This window comes from Alexandromys fortis, unplaced genomic scaffold (assembly GCF_014885135.2).
Source record: "Alexandromys fortis isolate MF-2015 unplaced genomic scaffold, M_Fortis_MF-2015_v1.1 scaffold_9, whole genome shotgun sequence".
Classification (NCBI taxonomy): Eukaryota; Metazoa; Chordata; class Mammalia; order Rodentia; family Cricetidae; genus Alexandromys; species Alexandromys fortis.
In genome coordinates, this window is record NW_026067892.1 from 4103409 (window position 1) to 4119239 (window position 15831).

Genomic DNA, 15831 nt, shown 5'->3' on the forward strand with positions numbered 1-15831 from the left:
GGGGGGCCTGGAAACAGGTGGAGGCGGGGGCGGGGGCGGGGGCTGGGTGGGGTGGGGGGCCTGGAAACAGGCAGGAGTCTGTGTCTCCACCATTTTAGTTTTGCTCACGTGTATCAGTGTGTGTTCAGATATTCATGTGTGAGTACACGTGGGGGCCAGAAGGTGGCCTCCTTGGGTGTTTTCGCTCAAGACATCCTGCCAGCTACACTTCTTTTATTTTTGCGACCATGTCTCTCAGTGGCCTGGAATTTGTCAAGTAGGCTAGGCTGGCTGGACAGAGTGAGTCTCAAGGATTTGCCTGTCCCCACCTCCCCAGCGCTGAGATCTGAGATCATGAGCATGTGCCACCATGCCTAGTTTTTCCTGTTTTTGTTTAGTTTTTTTTTTTTTTAAACATGAGTTCCGGGATTTGAACTCTTGTCCTGGTGCTCGAAAGGCAAGCCCTGCCCTCCCAGCTCTGCACTGCCTCAGTAAGCACAGATACTGTCCTCTGACTCCAGGCGTGGCTGAAGAAGCGCACCCCGCAGGAAGCCACTGTGTTCTTGGGCCTGTATGATAAGGCGTTTGAAGATACGTACACGTACATGAAGCTGAACCTGAGCCCCAAAATGCAGCTGCTGGAGTGTAATTACATCGTGCAGGTAAGACTCGCCTCGCTTTGTGCCTCCACTGCTCTTAGCCCAGCCGCCACTTACAGGCGGCTAGAATGGGAGGTTCCTAGGGGCGGTGTGGGTGTGAGGGTCTGAGAAGCTGAATTCCCAGAGGAGGAGGGATGAATTTGGAATCTGGTGCCCTAACTCTGGGGCCAGAAGCACCCTCAGGGCACGCGTAGAGGAGGCCCTTTGCCTTTTCATCGTGGGAAAGCCAGACCCAGCGGCAGGAGTGGGCTCAAGCCAAGCGTGCAGGTTCCCAGCTCACAACCCTTCTCTTCAGCCTGCTGAAGCCTTATCTGCCCTCTAACGCTGGGGGGGGGGGGGGGGGGGGGGGGGGGGGGGGGGGGGGGGGGGGCTGTCAGGAAGGCATCAGGCAGTGTCTCGGGATAGTTCTGTTTTCCTGTCCCTTCCCCTCCTGCTTTTGATTTTCTTCTTTCAAATATTTTAACCCAAACATTTTTAAATTGAAAAACAAAATCTTATTTGAAATCTCTCGCAGTCACTCACTCTCCTGGAAGGTTTAATCCCCTCTAAAGAAGAAGGAGGCATCTCCTCTGTGGAGCATCTCCATAAGCTGTTTGTGTTTGGCCTCATGTGGAGTTTGGGAGCCCTTTTAGAACTGGAGAGCCGAGAAAAACTCGAGGTCTTTCTACGAGGTCACGGAAGCAAGTTAGACCTGCCAGAAATCCCCAAGGGCACCAATCAGACCATGTACGAGTTCTTCGTTACTGATTATGGTAAGTGCACTGAATCGTGGTTCAAATAAAATGACTTTTAAGGTATACATTTCTCAGAGTTGAAAGCGAAGCCAACGAGGAATGTAACGATGAATACCGTTGTGAAATTATGTCAAGAGGGGGCTGGAGAGATGGCTCAGTGGTTAAGAGCATCGCCTGCTCTTCCAAAGATCCTGAGTTCAATTCCCAGCAACCACATGGTGGCTAACAACCATCTATAATAAGGTCTGGTGCCCTCTTCTGGCCTGCAGGCATACACACAGATAGACTATTGTATACATAACAAATAAATAAATAAATATTTTAAAAAAAGAAAATATGTCAAGAGATAGGATTTTGTATATTAGCTGTACCTTCCTGACTTCTTCACTTGGAATGGTCTCAGTAAAATCTACCATGAGAAGCAACTCCTGGCTCAGTGTCTGCTTCCTGATGCTGTAGGGAGCAACATGGAAGCACACACACCTGACTGAAGAGCCCGGCAGTCTGTCTGTGCCGCTGTCAGAATGAGGAGAGTGATCTGGCGGGCAGGGCCCCTCCAGGCCCAGCTCACATTCCCTTCAAACAAATACCCTTCAACTTGATGCCTTTGCCCAGAGCCAGGCTCCGATTCTTCTAAGCCCCGAGAGAACAAAACGATAAACCCTTCCCCTTGCTTCCCATATTTACCTCCGCATCCTCCCCAAACCTCCAGAGTAGCAAAGGTATTTTTGCGTTGAAAGCATAAACTCAAAAGGATAAACAGAACGGCAGGGAAGCCAGCAATAGAAAGATTCCAGACGGCAGGAAAGCAGACGGTACAAGGCTTTTGATTTAACACGCAGGACGCTGCTAACTCCTAGTTGAGAAGTAACTTGTTGTACATCTCCCGGAACCTCCAGAGGACTCAGGAAGTGGAAACAGCGGGGAGGTGGAACCAGCAATCAGAGGGCTGATTCTCAGTCTCTTTAAGGAAAAAGATTTCCTAGGTCTCTTTCCATAGCTGCTGCCGGGCAGCCGCACCCACCTGACCCTGCCAAGGGCTGAAGGGAGAGCTTCTGAGTTCCCTAGGCACCGTGGAGGGTGCGAGAACCCGGCCAATGGGAAGAGGTGCACATCCGTGTTTGGAAAGATTGGAACAGATGAATTGTACCACAGTACAAGTGTAGAGGTCGGAAGACAGTTGTGAGAGTTGGTTCTCTTCTTCCCACTCTGAGGTTCCGGGGATTGAAGTCAAATTGTCAGGCTCGGTGGCAAACTCCTTTAGTGGCTGAGCCGTCTCCTGAACCTTCTTTGGCTTTCCCACTCTAAATGATTAGTGCTGTGATTAGTGACAATGAAATTTGTATGCCCAAGCATCTGTGCCCACGAAGTGAACCATAGTTTTCCATACCTTGTGCTCATAAAGGGCTCTCAGTTCGTTATTAGCTCACCCTTCAACTTGTGAGTGGGTGTGTTTGAATGCATGTGTGTATCTGTCTCTGTATATGTGTGCACACGTCTTTTTATGTGTGCATGTGTGTATTTATGTGCCTCAGTGTGGATGTATATGGGTGTGCGTGTGTATCGTGTGTGTATACATGTGTGTGCATGTGTGTGTATGCATGTATATATGTGTGCATGTGTGTGTGTGTGTGTGTGTGTGTATTGTCATCATCGGACACGAGCACTTTTGGAGAGATTCTTAGATTTAGAAGTCCCTGCTTCCAGACCAGCTGGCGTTCCAGTCTGGGTGTAGCCTCTCACATCAGCAAGTGGGGCTCAGTGTATGGAACAGTCCTTTTAGACACCGGGCAAAGGCAGAAAGAGAACCAAGTCATGAGAGAAGGCGGCTTCTAGCAGGTGCTTAGGGAACCCAACCAGAACCTCCAGCCTCATCAGGGCAGGAAGGGATGGATATGGAGAAGGCGGCTGGGTTAGGGTTTCAGGGTGGAATTGCCACTGCAGAGGGACTTGCGCGGAGAGGAGGGGCGGGAAAAGAGCGGAAACAGAGTGGCAGATGCACAAGCAGTGAAACTGCACTGACTGGTGCATCGAGCCCATGCTGGGAGGCAGACATGCAGCTCGAGGTGCGGGCTCCTTGCTTCTGTACCTTCCTGACAGTTATGGAGCAGCCTGCTTTCAGAGTTCATCTTTTCAAGAGCAAAGAAACAGTTTCAGCATGCTGTAGACTGTAAAACATTCAGAACAGGGAGACTTTGTAGCGCTCTGTTTGTATCTCAAAAGAATAAAGGTTTCAATTAACCCCAACGTAAACAGAAGAGCCAGCAGAAATCAATGAAATAGAAACTGGAATAGAAAAAAGATGGAACCAAAAGATGTCTCTTTGTAAAGATCAATAAAAGTGATAAAGCCGTTATTAGAGTATCAGAGACTAAAAACATAGGAAGATATGAATTACCACTGGTGGGCTGGGAGATGACCTCAGTCAGGGAAGTGCTTGCCGTGTCAGTGGGAGGACCTGAGTTTCATCCCCAGAACGGATGTAGAAAAGCTGGCGTTGTGTGTACGCATGTAACCCCAACCCTGGGGAAGAGGAGACGAGAGGGTGCTTTGTGTTCACTGGGCGGCCAGCGTGATTGGTGAGCCCCAGACCAGCGAGATCGTCTGTCTAAAAACAAAATAAACAAACAAAAAATCCATGGTGGATGACATCTGAGGGAAAGTCACACCAGAGGTTATTTCTCTGACCTCCATACGCATAGACGCACATGGACAAGCACACATATGCGCACACATATGCACACACAAGAAAGGAATAAATGAGCAAGCAAATAGCTGTTAGGAAGAGCGAAAGGAGGAACATTAGATAAGTAGATGTATTGATGTTTTAGGAAAGCATCTTAGTGTTTTGTATGATCTAAGCGATTGTTTCTAGCACTTGGCGTTTGTATAGCTTTACATAAGCATCCAAGGACACATGTTGATGAAATTCTGCCTGCCGTGTAGGTGACTGGGAACACTGGAACAAGAGACTGCAGCCTTACTTCTACCCAACAGACAGTATTCCAGAGTATTCATCCATCTTGGTTCCCAACGTTGACAACATCAGGACCAATTTTTTGATAGACACGATTGCAAAGCAGCATAAAGTAAGTATAGTGAGCTCTGAGGTGGCCCCAAACCATGTAGGAAACACATTACCTCTCATCTACAGCAGGGAGAATACATAAATCCCAACACAAGGGCCTGGACGGGGTGTCACTGGGGAGGGAACCCCTTCTGACAGTGGTTTCAGGTTCCAGAATGGTCTTCCTCCGTCTCCACTGATGAGGAATGTGGGTGTCACCTTCCAGACACACTTCTGTGCCCTAATGGGCATGCAAATAGGCAGCTGTATTCTCTTCCAGCACCCCAATATTGCTGTGTGCACATTTCAACCTTTAGGCTCACTGGGATTGGTCTGAATGTAGCTGTGGCTGCAGAAAAACAATTGGAAAAACAGCGTGGGGTCGACCCATGGAGTGGCGAGTAATAGGGAGAGCCACAGGGAGTTTGGCGCTAACACAGCGCCGCACCGTTGAGCCCTGTTCTTCCACTCTTGCAGGCTGTTTTGCTCACGGGAGAGCAGGGGACCGCGAAGACTGTGATGGTGAAGGCCTATCTGAAGAAATATGACCCCGAAGTACAGCTCTCCAAGAGTCTAAATTTTTCCTCTGCCACAGAGCCCATGATGTTTCAGGTAGAAGCCGCCCTTAGCTGTGGTGATATTAAGCATGCTAAAGATTTTCAGGTGGTGGTTCCGGTAAAATGAGTCTGCTCTCTATGTTTCCCTGGACATACGGTTTAGTGGTTGGCATCAGCTAAGTCTGCTTTCTTTTTTAATGATTTATTGATTGATTTTTATTTGCGGGTGTGTGTGTGTGTGTGTACATGTGTGTGTATGTGTATGAATTTATGGGTACCATATGCATGCAGGTGCCTGAAGAGGCCTGCAGGGGGTGCTGGATCTCCTAAGATTGGCATTTGAGTTGCCGTGTGGGTGCTGTGAGCCAAAGCTGGCCCTCTCTGCCAGATCAACGAGCACTCTTGAGTTACTCTTTAAAGGCATCTCTCTCTCCATAGCTAAGTTTGCCGTCTCATGACTGAATTAGAAGCCAAATCCAAGCAGTGTATTTTGGCTTACTGTTGAACCTGAGGCTGGGCTCGGGAGCATATCAGTTTTAGTATATCGATGGTTAACATTCCCATCTCATGATGCTACTTAAGGTGCATATTTAACAATTATGCTCGAACTTACCTGGTTCTAGTAGTAAATTCTATTCTGTTTTGTAAACACGGTGAGTCTTAAGGATGGAAATCCAGTGGCCATGACACACCACCTTCTTTTCTCCAGAGGACAATCGAAAGCTACGTGGACAAGAGGATGGGAAGCACCTACGGGCCCCCAGGAGGGAGGAAGATGACTGTGTTTATTGACGACATTAATATGCCGGTGATCAATGAGTGGGGAGATCAGGTAAGCCTTAGGAGCCTGATGCAGCGCGTGTGGAACTCCCCTGGAGCTGGGGTTGCAGGAGATGGTGTGTCATCTGAGGCGGGCACAGGGAGGTGAAATGGGGTCCTCTGACAGAGGCACCCCCAGCTCCTGAGCCTCCTTCCAGCCCAGTGTTTTTCCTGTATCAACCGCCTGCACATTGAGTCTAATCATAGTTCTCAGCCCCTCTGTCTCCTCCCTTCTGAACCCATCTGTGGTTTGGTAAGATCCTTCACGTCTACTTGGCATCTTGACTGCTTGCCCTTTCTGGCTTCCCTGCTCCATCCAGCCTTCCCCCAGGTTTCATCCTTGCTCCCTCTCTCTAATGACCACCTACCAGCCAACTGATCCCAAACAGAGCAGCAAGGCACCGCTTCTCACCCACCCACTCACTCACCCAACGGCAGACCATGATCCCCTTGCTGTCATCTGTCAGCCCAAGGTCCCCATTAGAGGACCTTGCTGATGTGGCCAGCATCTGGCGTGTCCTGGTTGGCTCCTGGTGACAGAGCCAGTCTTGAGAGCTCCATCTGGCTTGAGTCCACCAGGCCTGGCCCTTTGTCCCTTTTCCTGCTCTTTGTGACCCTTGCCCAAGGACCCACTAGCTGCTCAGTGCCCACCCTGAGAACAATCCTTGTGTGGCTCTTCATGCTTCTGCTCTACCTCAGGGCCGGAGGACCTTCGCAGTTCTCAGAGGTGGAGGCACGTTTCGCTCCGGCCTGCCTTCGTTGTCCTGGGCTCTAAACTCATTTGTTTCTCGAGGGGTGTCTAGTCAGACTTGAAATAGCCCAAACTTGTTTGGCGATGAATTGTCTGTAATTCAGGAATCAGCCGCCCCTCTTCAACCTGTCCGGGACTCCCGCTGCTCTCCGTGAGGCGCCCCTCCTGGGAGCCTTGCGTGCCATCTCCCTGCTTTATGTCCTCTGAAGCATTTATGCTACTGTATTTTATTCGCCCATAAGCATACGCCTGTGCGTTTTGTCTCCCGCAAAGAATGCATGCTTCATGAAGATGGATTTTTGTGTGTGTCTAAAGAGAGCCTGGCACACAGTGGTTGAATACTGGTTGGATGAAAGACTGTTCTATTGGGGTGCTTGTGTGTGGTCCCTTTGAGATACCCAAACAGAATACATTTGAACACACAGAGTTGGAGCCTGGAAGGGAGGCTAAAGCCAGAGCAACCGCTTTGAGAATCTTGGGGATGTGGAGTTCCGATGGTGTGGCGGGAATCATGAGAAGTGGGGGGAGCCCTGGAAAACAGTTAATGTGAGCGTGTGGGGGTGAAGCATGGGCAGGGAGTGATCCAGAGTCATCAGAGGATTCTGGAAAGACTCGTGCCTCTGGAACCAAGGCAAGAGGTCTTTTCTCTAAGGAGGAGGACACGTCAGCAGAGCTAGAGCTACAGACAAGAGCCTGTCGCCTCCAAAGGGAAGTGTTGAGTAGTTCCTAGTGTCAAAGAGTCGGGGCCGAGGCCACTCCGTGTTCTCATATGAAGTGAGTGTGGGCGGGGTCTGGAATCAAACTTGTAGCTCTGAGCGCTGTTGCCAGTGCACCAAGCATTTCACAGCCGTCCCCTAGCTAAACTGACTTGGAAATTTGTTTTAGCAGTGTAATGAGGGGCACCCTGGCCTCACACCGGATGCCGGTGTCATTTCATTCAAGTGGCCTTGCAGGTGATGGTCAGAATGACCAGCACACCTCCATGGAAGGAGTGGGATGTTCTCGGAGTTGTTGAGGGTTGGTGGTGCGTTGCAGATAACGAACGAGATCGTGCGGCAGATGATGGAAATGCAGGGCATGTACAGCTTGGACAAGCCTGGGGATTTCACCACCATTGTCGACGTGCAGCTCATCGCGGCCATGATCCACCCCGGAGGGGGGCGGAATGACATCCCGCAGCGCCTGAAAAGACAGTTCACCGTCTTTAACTGCACGCTGCCTTCAAATACTTCTATAGACAAGATTTTTGGTACGAGTACTCTAAATGCATAATTTCCTATTGCATCATATAATGGATACAAACCACAGGAAAATTTACTTGAGAGCTACCCTTAAGAGTCCGTCTGGAATGAGGATGAGGTATCTGAAACGGACAGCTAAACACCGGCATTAAGATGACTGGTGTTGGTCGCTTGTTCTAGGACTCAAAGATAATTAGGAAGAACCTTGTAGATGGGTGGGGTAAGGAGGGAGGGAGGGGCGAGGAGGTGGCTTGGTTGGTAATGTTGGCCATGTAAGTCAGAGGACCCGAGTTCAGTCCCACAGTAGTCCCTGTGCCGAGTATAGAGGCAGGAGTATCCTGGGGTTTGCTGGACAGCCAGCGTAGTCATTTTGGCACGCTCCAGGCCAGTGAGAGAGTCTGTCTTAGAAAAGGTGTGTGGCACCTGAGGAGCAACAGCTGAGGTTGTCCTCTGGCTTGAGGACATACACGCGCACACACACACACACACACACACACACACACACACACACACGGGAATGCCTGTACACATGTGCACACACATACCCAAGCAGGCACACACACACACACATATACACAGACACACATGCGCAAATACCCACATATAAGTATACCTGTACATACACACATATGCACACATATGGGTATACCTGTGTACACGTGCACACACACACACACGCACACGCGTGGTAGAGGAAGCTCTGTGTTTTGTCAGGGCAGTCTGGCTGGCGAGAGACACTCCTTCCACACACGCCGTGAGTCAACAGTAATAACCAGTGCTTTGAAGGGTTAATGAAATTCAGATTATTGCTACCAAATTTGGCATCTATAACATGTACTATGAAAAGCTATGAAATACAGCATAGATTGATACATGATTGCTCGACGTGTCAGGCACTGGATATGGAAGAGAAGGGGGGGAGAGTTTCAGTGGAGACAGCAACAGTCTGTAAGGTTTATGGGAAAACTGTTAAAGTTGGACCCCAGCCTCATGCCAAAGCACAGAATAAAATACGTGTAGACTAAGGGCCCGGCTGTGGATGGCTGTTGGGAGGATTAAGCCTGAGTCCGTACGTGATCCACTGCCGCTGAGGATGGCTGGGCCCCTCTGACTTACAGTGCTCATCCCTGCTAGGTAGTCAATCTTGTAATGCTTTATTCACTAGAATAAACACGTGCCCCGTGACCTTTAAAAAACAACTGCGTGCCTTCCGTCTTATTTTCTCCCCAGGAGTTATTGGCTGTGGATACTTTGATCCGTGTAGAAAGTTCAAGCCTGAAATATGTGAGATGATCGGGAACCTCGTCTCAGTGGGCCGAGTGCTGTGGCAGTGGACCAAGGTAACTGCAGCTCATTAAGAATGGCACACTCAGGGTGGAGAGGGGGCTCAGCAGCCAAGAGCACTCTTGGCTCTGGCAGAGGATCCAGGCTCTCTTTCCCGCCCCATCATGGTGCCCACAACGGTCTGATGATCGGATGCCTGCTTCTGGCCTCTGCGTACACACACGGTACACAGATTTACATGGAGACAAAAACGCTTGTACACACAACATAAAAATAAATAAGTCTTTAAAAACCTGACGAACTCTGTAGGGTACAGAAAAAGCTTCCTCTGTGAGCAGGTACCGCAGAGAGCGTTTCCCGAGCTAGTGCTGTGGGTGCGCTTCGGACCGTCTGACTTCAATCAGTGCAATCTGCAGAAGCTACTTGGGGGTGCGGAGGCAGTTTAGTCAGTAAACTGTATGTTGTGCGAGCATCCTGAGCATCCATGTAAAAAGACAAGCTTGGCAATACATGCCTGTAATCCTAGCTCCGGGAAGCAGAGACAATAGGACCTTATGGGGTCGCTGGCCATCTAGTTTTGCCAAGTCTTTGATCTTCAAACACACTGTGTCAAAATATAAGATGGAAAAATGATAGAGGAAAGGTGCCTGATGTCAACCTCTGGCTTCTACACACGTGTACATACATGTGTACACGCACCTACATACACAGCAACAACTGCACATGCATAAACCGCACACAAGAAACTAGCTTATTTGAACCTGAGTGTGAACAGTCATTCTTCTTGCCTTCATGATCACCAGTTCATCTTCAGTTTTTGTTATGATGGATTTTCATGTCCACATAGCTGTGTGTTTACAGGAAACCCATGTAGTGTGTGTGGTTTATCCATTCACCTTTCCATGTGCACTAGTGAGGCCGGCCGTCACTGGGCATGGTTTCCCCCAGTTCATGTGGTTCTTGGGAACTCATGGCAAAGGGGCTTGTTTGAGGCTGACCTGTGGTAGCGTGCCAGGAGTTAGAGGCTGTCTCTCTCTTTACATTTTTTTCTTGAATCCACCCTGTTTTAAGGGTTCCTGGCTTTAAATTTTTTTGTGTTACTTATTTATGAATTTATTTTTTTCTGACATCGATGCGATGATGAAAACATGAACTTGGTTTTGGTTCCTTTACCCTCCAGGTCCTGTCTCAAATAGGATTCGTGATGGGGGCTGGAGAGATGGCTGAGAGCACTGACTGCTCACAACCACCTCCAACTCCAGTCCTGGGGTCTGATGCCCTCTTCTGGTGTCTCTGGGCACTGCACCCCTGTGGCGCACAGACATACACATGCAAAAAAACACATAAAAAATCTAGGTGAAGGAAAATATTAAAAATAGGGTGTATAAGATAGAATAGTCAAAAAGACATTTCCATGCTTAATTTTTATCTAAGAATCAAACTGAGAGTCTTAACCTCATTTCTCATCTCCAGGTGAAGATGCTGCCGACGCCCTCGAAATTTCATTACATCTTTAACCTTCGCGACCTTTCGAGGATTTGGCAAGGGATGCTCACCATAAAAGCCGAAGAGTGTGACTCAGTCCCCACCCTCATGTCCCTCTTCAAGCACGAGTGTAACAGAGTGATCGCAGACAGGTGTGCACTGCAGCCCTGAGGTTTACACACGTGGCTGAGAAGCTGAATGCCTAGATTAAGACTTGTGTTACCTTCTCAGATCCATGGAGTATGGATTATTGTCTCAGATTATGCGTGTGCACACACATGCATGTGTGCATGTGCCTGGTATCTTTTTCAACTCTTCTCCAATTTTTTTTTTTTTTTTGCGGCAAGGTCTCTCTCTGAATCCAGAGCTCACTAATTCAGCTAGGCTGATGTGCCAGAGAGCGCCAAGGCTCCCCCCCGCCTCTGCCTTCCTACAGCTAGGGTAACAAGGGGCATGCTGCTGCTCCTGGCTTTTACAACGATCTTGGCTGTCCACACTCAGGGCTTTATGCTTGTGTGGCAGCACTTTGTCCACTGAGCTGTCTCCTTGTCCTGTGTGCCAGTTTTCTCTCTCTCTCTCTCTCTCGATTCATTTATTGATTGTATATACAGTGTTCTGTCTGTGTGTATGCCTGCAGGCTGGAAGAGGGCACCAGGTCTTATTACAGATGGTTGTGAGCTACCATGTAGTTGCTGGGAATTGAACTCAGGACCTCTGGAAGAGCAGCCAGGGCCCTTAACAGCTAAGCCATGTCTCCAGCCTCTGTGCACCAATTTTCAAAGAAGCTTGAACAGTAGTAATGCTGTTTCCCACTTGCCAGTCTGTTTAAGACACTTCTCTGTCAGTTCACCCCACGCTGCTGTAACAGCTCCTCCTCCTGGCCCACCTCACCGTTAAGAGCTGATACAATTTAGCAGTGAATTTCAGCTGTGTATTTTCTAAACTCTGTCATCATTGCCTGGCTGGAGTCTCGTGTCACCCTGTTAAAGTTCAGTCATCTCTCTGAGCTGCCGTTCCCTCCACTGTGGTTTGTCTGTGAAGCCACCAGGCTCCTGAGGTTAGAGTGGGAGCCGCGACATTCTGGCACATAGGTGGAGTCTTCCTGCGCCAGCGGCCCGCTGTCTCCCCTCCGTGGCACTGTGAGTCTGACGCGGTGAGGGTCACCTGCCTGCCCCTCACTGCCCTGCAAGTCACAGGGACCTGTTGACTTCACCTAAGCCACAGGGCATAGTGTTTCCTGTCGTGAGGCAGGAAGGTGCAGGGTTGGGTAGAGAGGCCGCCTCTCTCTTCTGTCTTCCTTTCAGTGCCCTGTCCTTTCAGGTTTATAACCCCTGAAGACGAACAGTGGTTCAATTCGCAGCTCATTCGGGCTGTCGAAGAGAACATCAGCCCTGAGATTGCGTCAAATATTCTCCCCGAACCATACTTTGTGGATTTCCTCCGGGACATGCCCGAACCCACGGGGGACGAACCTGAAGACACCATGTTTGAAGTGCCCAAAATCTACGAACTGGTACTTATTTTTATCTCTTCGAGGTTTTCAGGAAACATTTTATTTCTCAGCGTGGATGGATGAAGATGCCATGTCTTGTGTCAGCTAAGGGGCCATTGACAGTTGATGGCTATTGGAAGAGGGGGAGTCACTTTCCTTCAAGGCCCTGAGAGGCTACCTATGTTTTAGGAGATGGTCCTCATGCACACACAGGCAGCACTAAATATCCTCAAAATGGGTATCAAATTGAGAGATATGTAGATACAGATGGATGGATGGATGGATAGATAGGTAAGGATAAACATTGTAAATTATATGGAATTCAAATGTTAAAGTTCTTAGATAAAGTTTTATTGAAACATTAGTCATGTACACTTGTTTATATTTTGTCTGTGGTTGCCTTGCGAGAGCAGAGTGGAGTAATGGCCGTAGAAATGCTAAGGATCACCAAGCTGAAATAGCTGCTAGTTAGCCGTTAAGGAAGTATGGCTAGCCTTTGGCAACAGTCCCAAGTCAGAAAATGTCACCTTGAAAGTGAGTTGTCCAACAGCCTCGGTCCCTCGATAAAGCATTGAGGAATTGGTGTGATACAACTTCAGTGAATAAAATATTGATTAAATACCGTCTTCCTATATGAATAGATTGGGCACTGGAGAGATGGCTCAGCAGCTGAAAGCACTGAGTGCTCTTGCAGAGGACCTGGGTTCAGGTCCCAGCACCCACACGGCGGCTCACAACCCTGTGTTGTTCCAGGACCAGGGTGTCTGACACCTCTGGCTCAAAGGGCTCTGGGGACATAAAGTTTGCAAAAGCTCATTCAGGAACACGCATACACATGAACATAAAATAAGCAAAAAGAGGTAGATTTAATGAAATAAAACCAAGATTTCAAATGCATTTGGGGGAGGGGAGATCGCGTGACAGCGTAATTATAAAGAGCAGGCTGAAAAGAATAATGTAAAGTACAGTAGGCAAGGCTTTGCTTCAGGGCAACAAAGTTGTGGATTTGGTCACATAAACAACATAAAATGTCTGTGTATTTCCAAAAATCTAAACTATGAAAACACAGACTAAAAATAGAAAACGTAAAATTTCTGTATATTTTCAAAAAGCTAAACTATGAAAGCCCAGACTAAAAACAGAAAAAAAAATACTTGCTACATCACAAAAATTTGGATCTCACAAATTATTTTTCCTCTCTTATAGGTGCCAACCTTCGAATTTCTGTGTGAGAAACTCCAGTTCTACCAGAGGCAGTTCAACGAGATCATCAGAGGCACATCTCTCGACCTGGTGTTTTTTAAAGATGCAATGACTCACCTCATTAAGGTCCTGTTGACGACTTCCTGGAAGAGGTGGATGTTGTTAACTTAGGTTCTTAGGTGGATGTGCGGTGAGAGCATCCATCCTACCGGGCAGCACCGAGGAGAGAGAGCAGCCATGGTTGAATCAGCTCCCTGTTTCTGAAAACGGTGAATTATTAAGAGCCCACTTACATGTGTTGTCCAAGGGCGGATGGATTTCGTGCCCAGAACTTGTGGCATTCTGATTCTGAGTGCTCTCCGTTCTCAGAGGAAGCCCCAGCAGCCCGTGAAGAAATGCTCTTTCTTGGAGTTATGCTTAATTATTGCGTGTGCAGGCGTGTGTGCCCATGCTCACAAGAGGCCAGGGAGATGTCTCTCATTCTCCACGATATTCCCTTGGCACACACAGGAGCTCTCGTTGAAACTGGTTCTCTGGCAACCAACCATCTCTGGTGACCCTCCTGCCTCTGCCCCTCATAATGCCAGGGGTGTATGATCATTCCTGGCTTTTTACATGGGTGCTGGGATTTGAACTCTGGTCCCCATGATTGCACAGCAAGAACTCTGTCTGTCTGTCTGTCTGTCTGTCTGTCTGTCTCAACAGGGTTTCTCTGTGTAGCCCTGGCTGTCTTGGAACTCACTCTGTAGATCAGGCTGGCCTTGAACTAACAGGCTGTCTCTGCCCCCTAAGTGTTGGGATTAAAGGCATGCACCACCACTGCCAGGCACACAGCAAAGACTCTTATCTACTGAGCAATCTCCACAGCCCTGTTGTGGGAATCTTGTTGCCCAGGGATGAAAAGACAATTTTTCAAAGTGTCAGCATTCTGGCTGGAGAGCAGACTGGGGACAAACTGACAGGGAGGGGAAAGAAAGGCGCATTGGACTGATGGGGAAAAAGAGCTATTTGTTAAGTTTTTCTGGCCTGACAAACCTCTCCACCAATGCAGTAATCCAAATCAAACCAAATTAGAGAATGGCCCAGGTTTAATGGATGCCAGGCTCCCAAGTGGCCCTCCAGCCCCCTGGGGAGGAAGACTGGTAACCAGGAGAGGGAAAAGGAGAGTCAGAAAGAGTGTTTGTTCTTTGTGAGGGCAGTTTATATAGCCTGTGGGAGTGGTCTTGACCCTCCATGGGGAGGGGTCACCGTTTGACGGGCTTTCTTGGAGGTGGAGTTTGAACTGAAGCAACCCCCAGGGGAAGGGGCTTGAAATGAAACTTTCTACCCAACATTCCAAAATGAATGCCAGGGGCTGGAGTGAAGCCACCAGCCAAACATTCCAGACTTTTGGATAAGGATGTTAGGGGCTGAGGTGACACTTTCAGCCAAACACTATTTAGAGGTAGCATGGTGTGATCCATTGATGAAAAGCTGCCAGACAGGTTATTCCATTATGTGATTGGATGATGGAAGAGGAATTCTTCCTAGCAGTGATGACGTCATGCATGGATACAGTCTCAAAGTTAGTGAAATTCTTTAGTGTCTCAAGGTTTGCACATGACACATCTAACTCATTAGTTACTAAACTCCCACCATGGCAACGACTCGGAGGCCTTGAGACCCTCATCTAGGTGTAAAATGTGACGTAATCCATGTGTAACCAAAGTGTCATCAGATGTATCATATGTTTAAAAAAAAAACCAGTAACTTTTAAAGGGGCTGGAGAGATGGCTCAGTGGTTAGAATCACTGAGAGCTCTTCCAGAGGAGCCAGGTTTGGTTCTCTGCACCCACACAGTATCTCGACTGTCTCTAGCTCCAGTCCCGAGGGCCTGTCGCTTCTTCTGGCCTCCTTGGGCACTGCATACATGCAGTACCCAGACAGACACTCAGACAAAACATGACATAAAACAAAATAAATAAAATCTTTTAAAATAATAGATACCTTTATGGATACTAATGGATTCAATGAGCCACCTGCATTCTTCCTAGTTGGTAGCATTAGAATAAAAGACTAAAAGACGGCCTTTTTTGCGGTGTCTTCACAGGGCCAGCATAAGCTCTGAGCCCCCATTTGCCCTTTATCTGAACTGCAGGAATCTGACACAGAGAAGCCACACCAGGTGGGAGGGTAGCTCCCACGGGCTTTCTGTAAAAGTATCCCCTTAACTCTTGCTAATCACAGAAGTTCGATACTTTGTGAAGAGAGATGGCAGTATTCCTTGTCCATCAGTGTCTGTATGATTCCTTGTCCATACGGCAGACAATACACAATCAGCTTTAACCCTTTCTTACACTTTGTGTATCCTTAGCATCCACAAAGTCTTAAAGAAATTAAACGAGGGCTGGAGAGACGGCTCAGAGGTTAACGCTCTTGCTGCTCTTCCAGAGGACTGGTGTTTGGTTTCTATGACCCGCATTGGTTAGCTCTCAACTGCCTGCAACTCCAGCTCCAGCAGATCTGATATCCTCTTCTGGCCTCCTTGGGTACCTGTACAACGTGTACCCCTGCCCCACAC

The 15831-nt window shown here is 48.4% G+C and overlaps 1 protein-coding gene across 1 annotated transcript in view; it reads left to right on the forward strand.

Moving 5' to 3' along the window:
- The window catches only part of Dnah8 (dynein axonemal heavy chain 8), a 242096-nt gene that overhangs the window by 107991 nt on the left and 118274 nt on the right, over window positions 1-15831 (forward strand). Inside the window, 10 exon segments of the mRNA XM_050139863.1 lie at window positions 501-641; window positions 1153-1390; window positions 4319-4461; window positions 4917-5051; window positions 5706-5828; window positions 7602-7815; window positions 9038-9147; window positions 10565-10728; window positions 11897-12089; window positions 13275-13423. Coding sequence (XP_049995820.1) covers window positions 501-641; window positions 1153-1390; window positions 4319-4461; window positions 4917-5051; window positions 5706-5828; window positions 7602-7815; window positions 9038-9147; window positions 10565-10728; window positions 11897-12089; window positions 13275-13423 — 1610 coding nt within the window.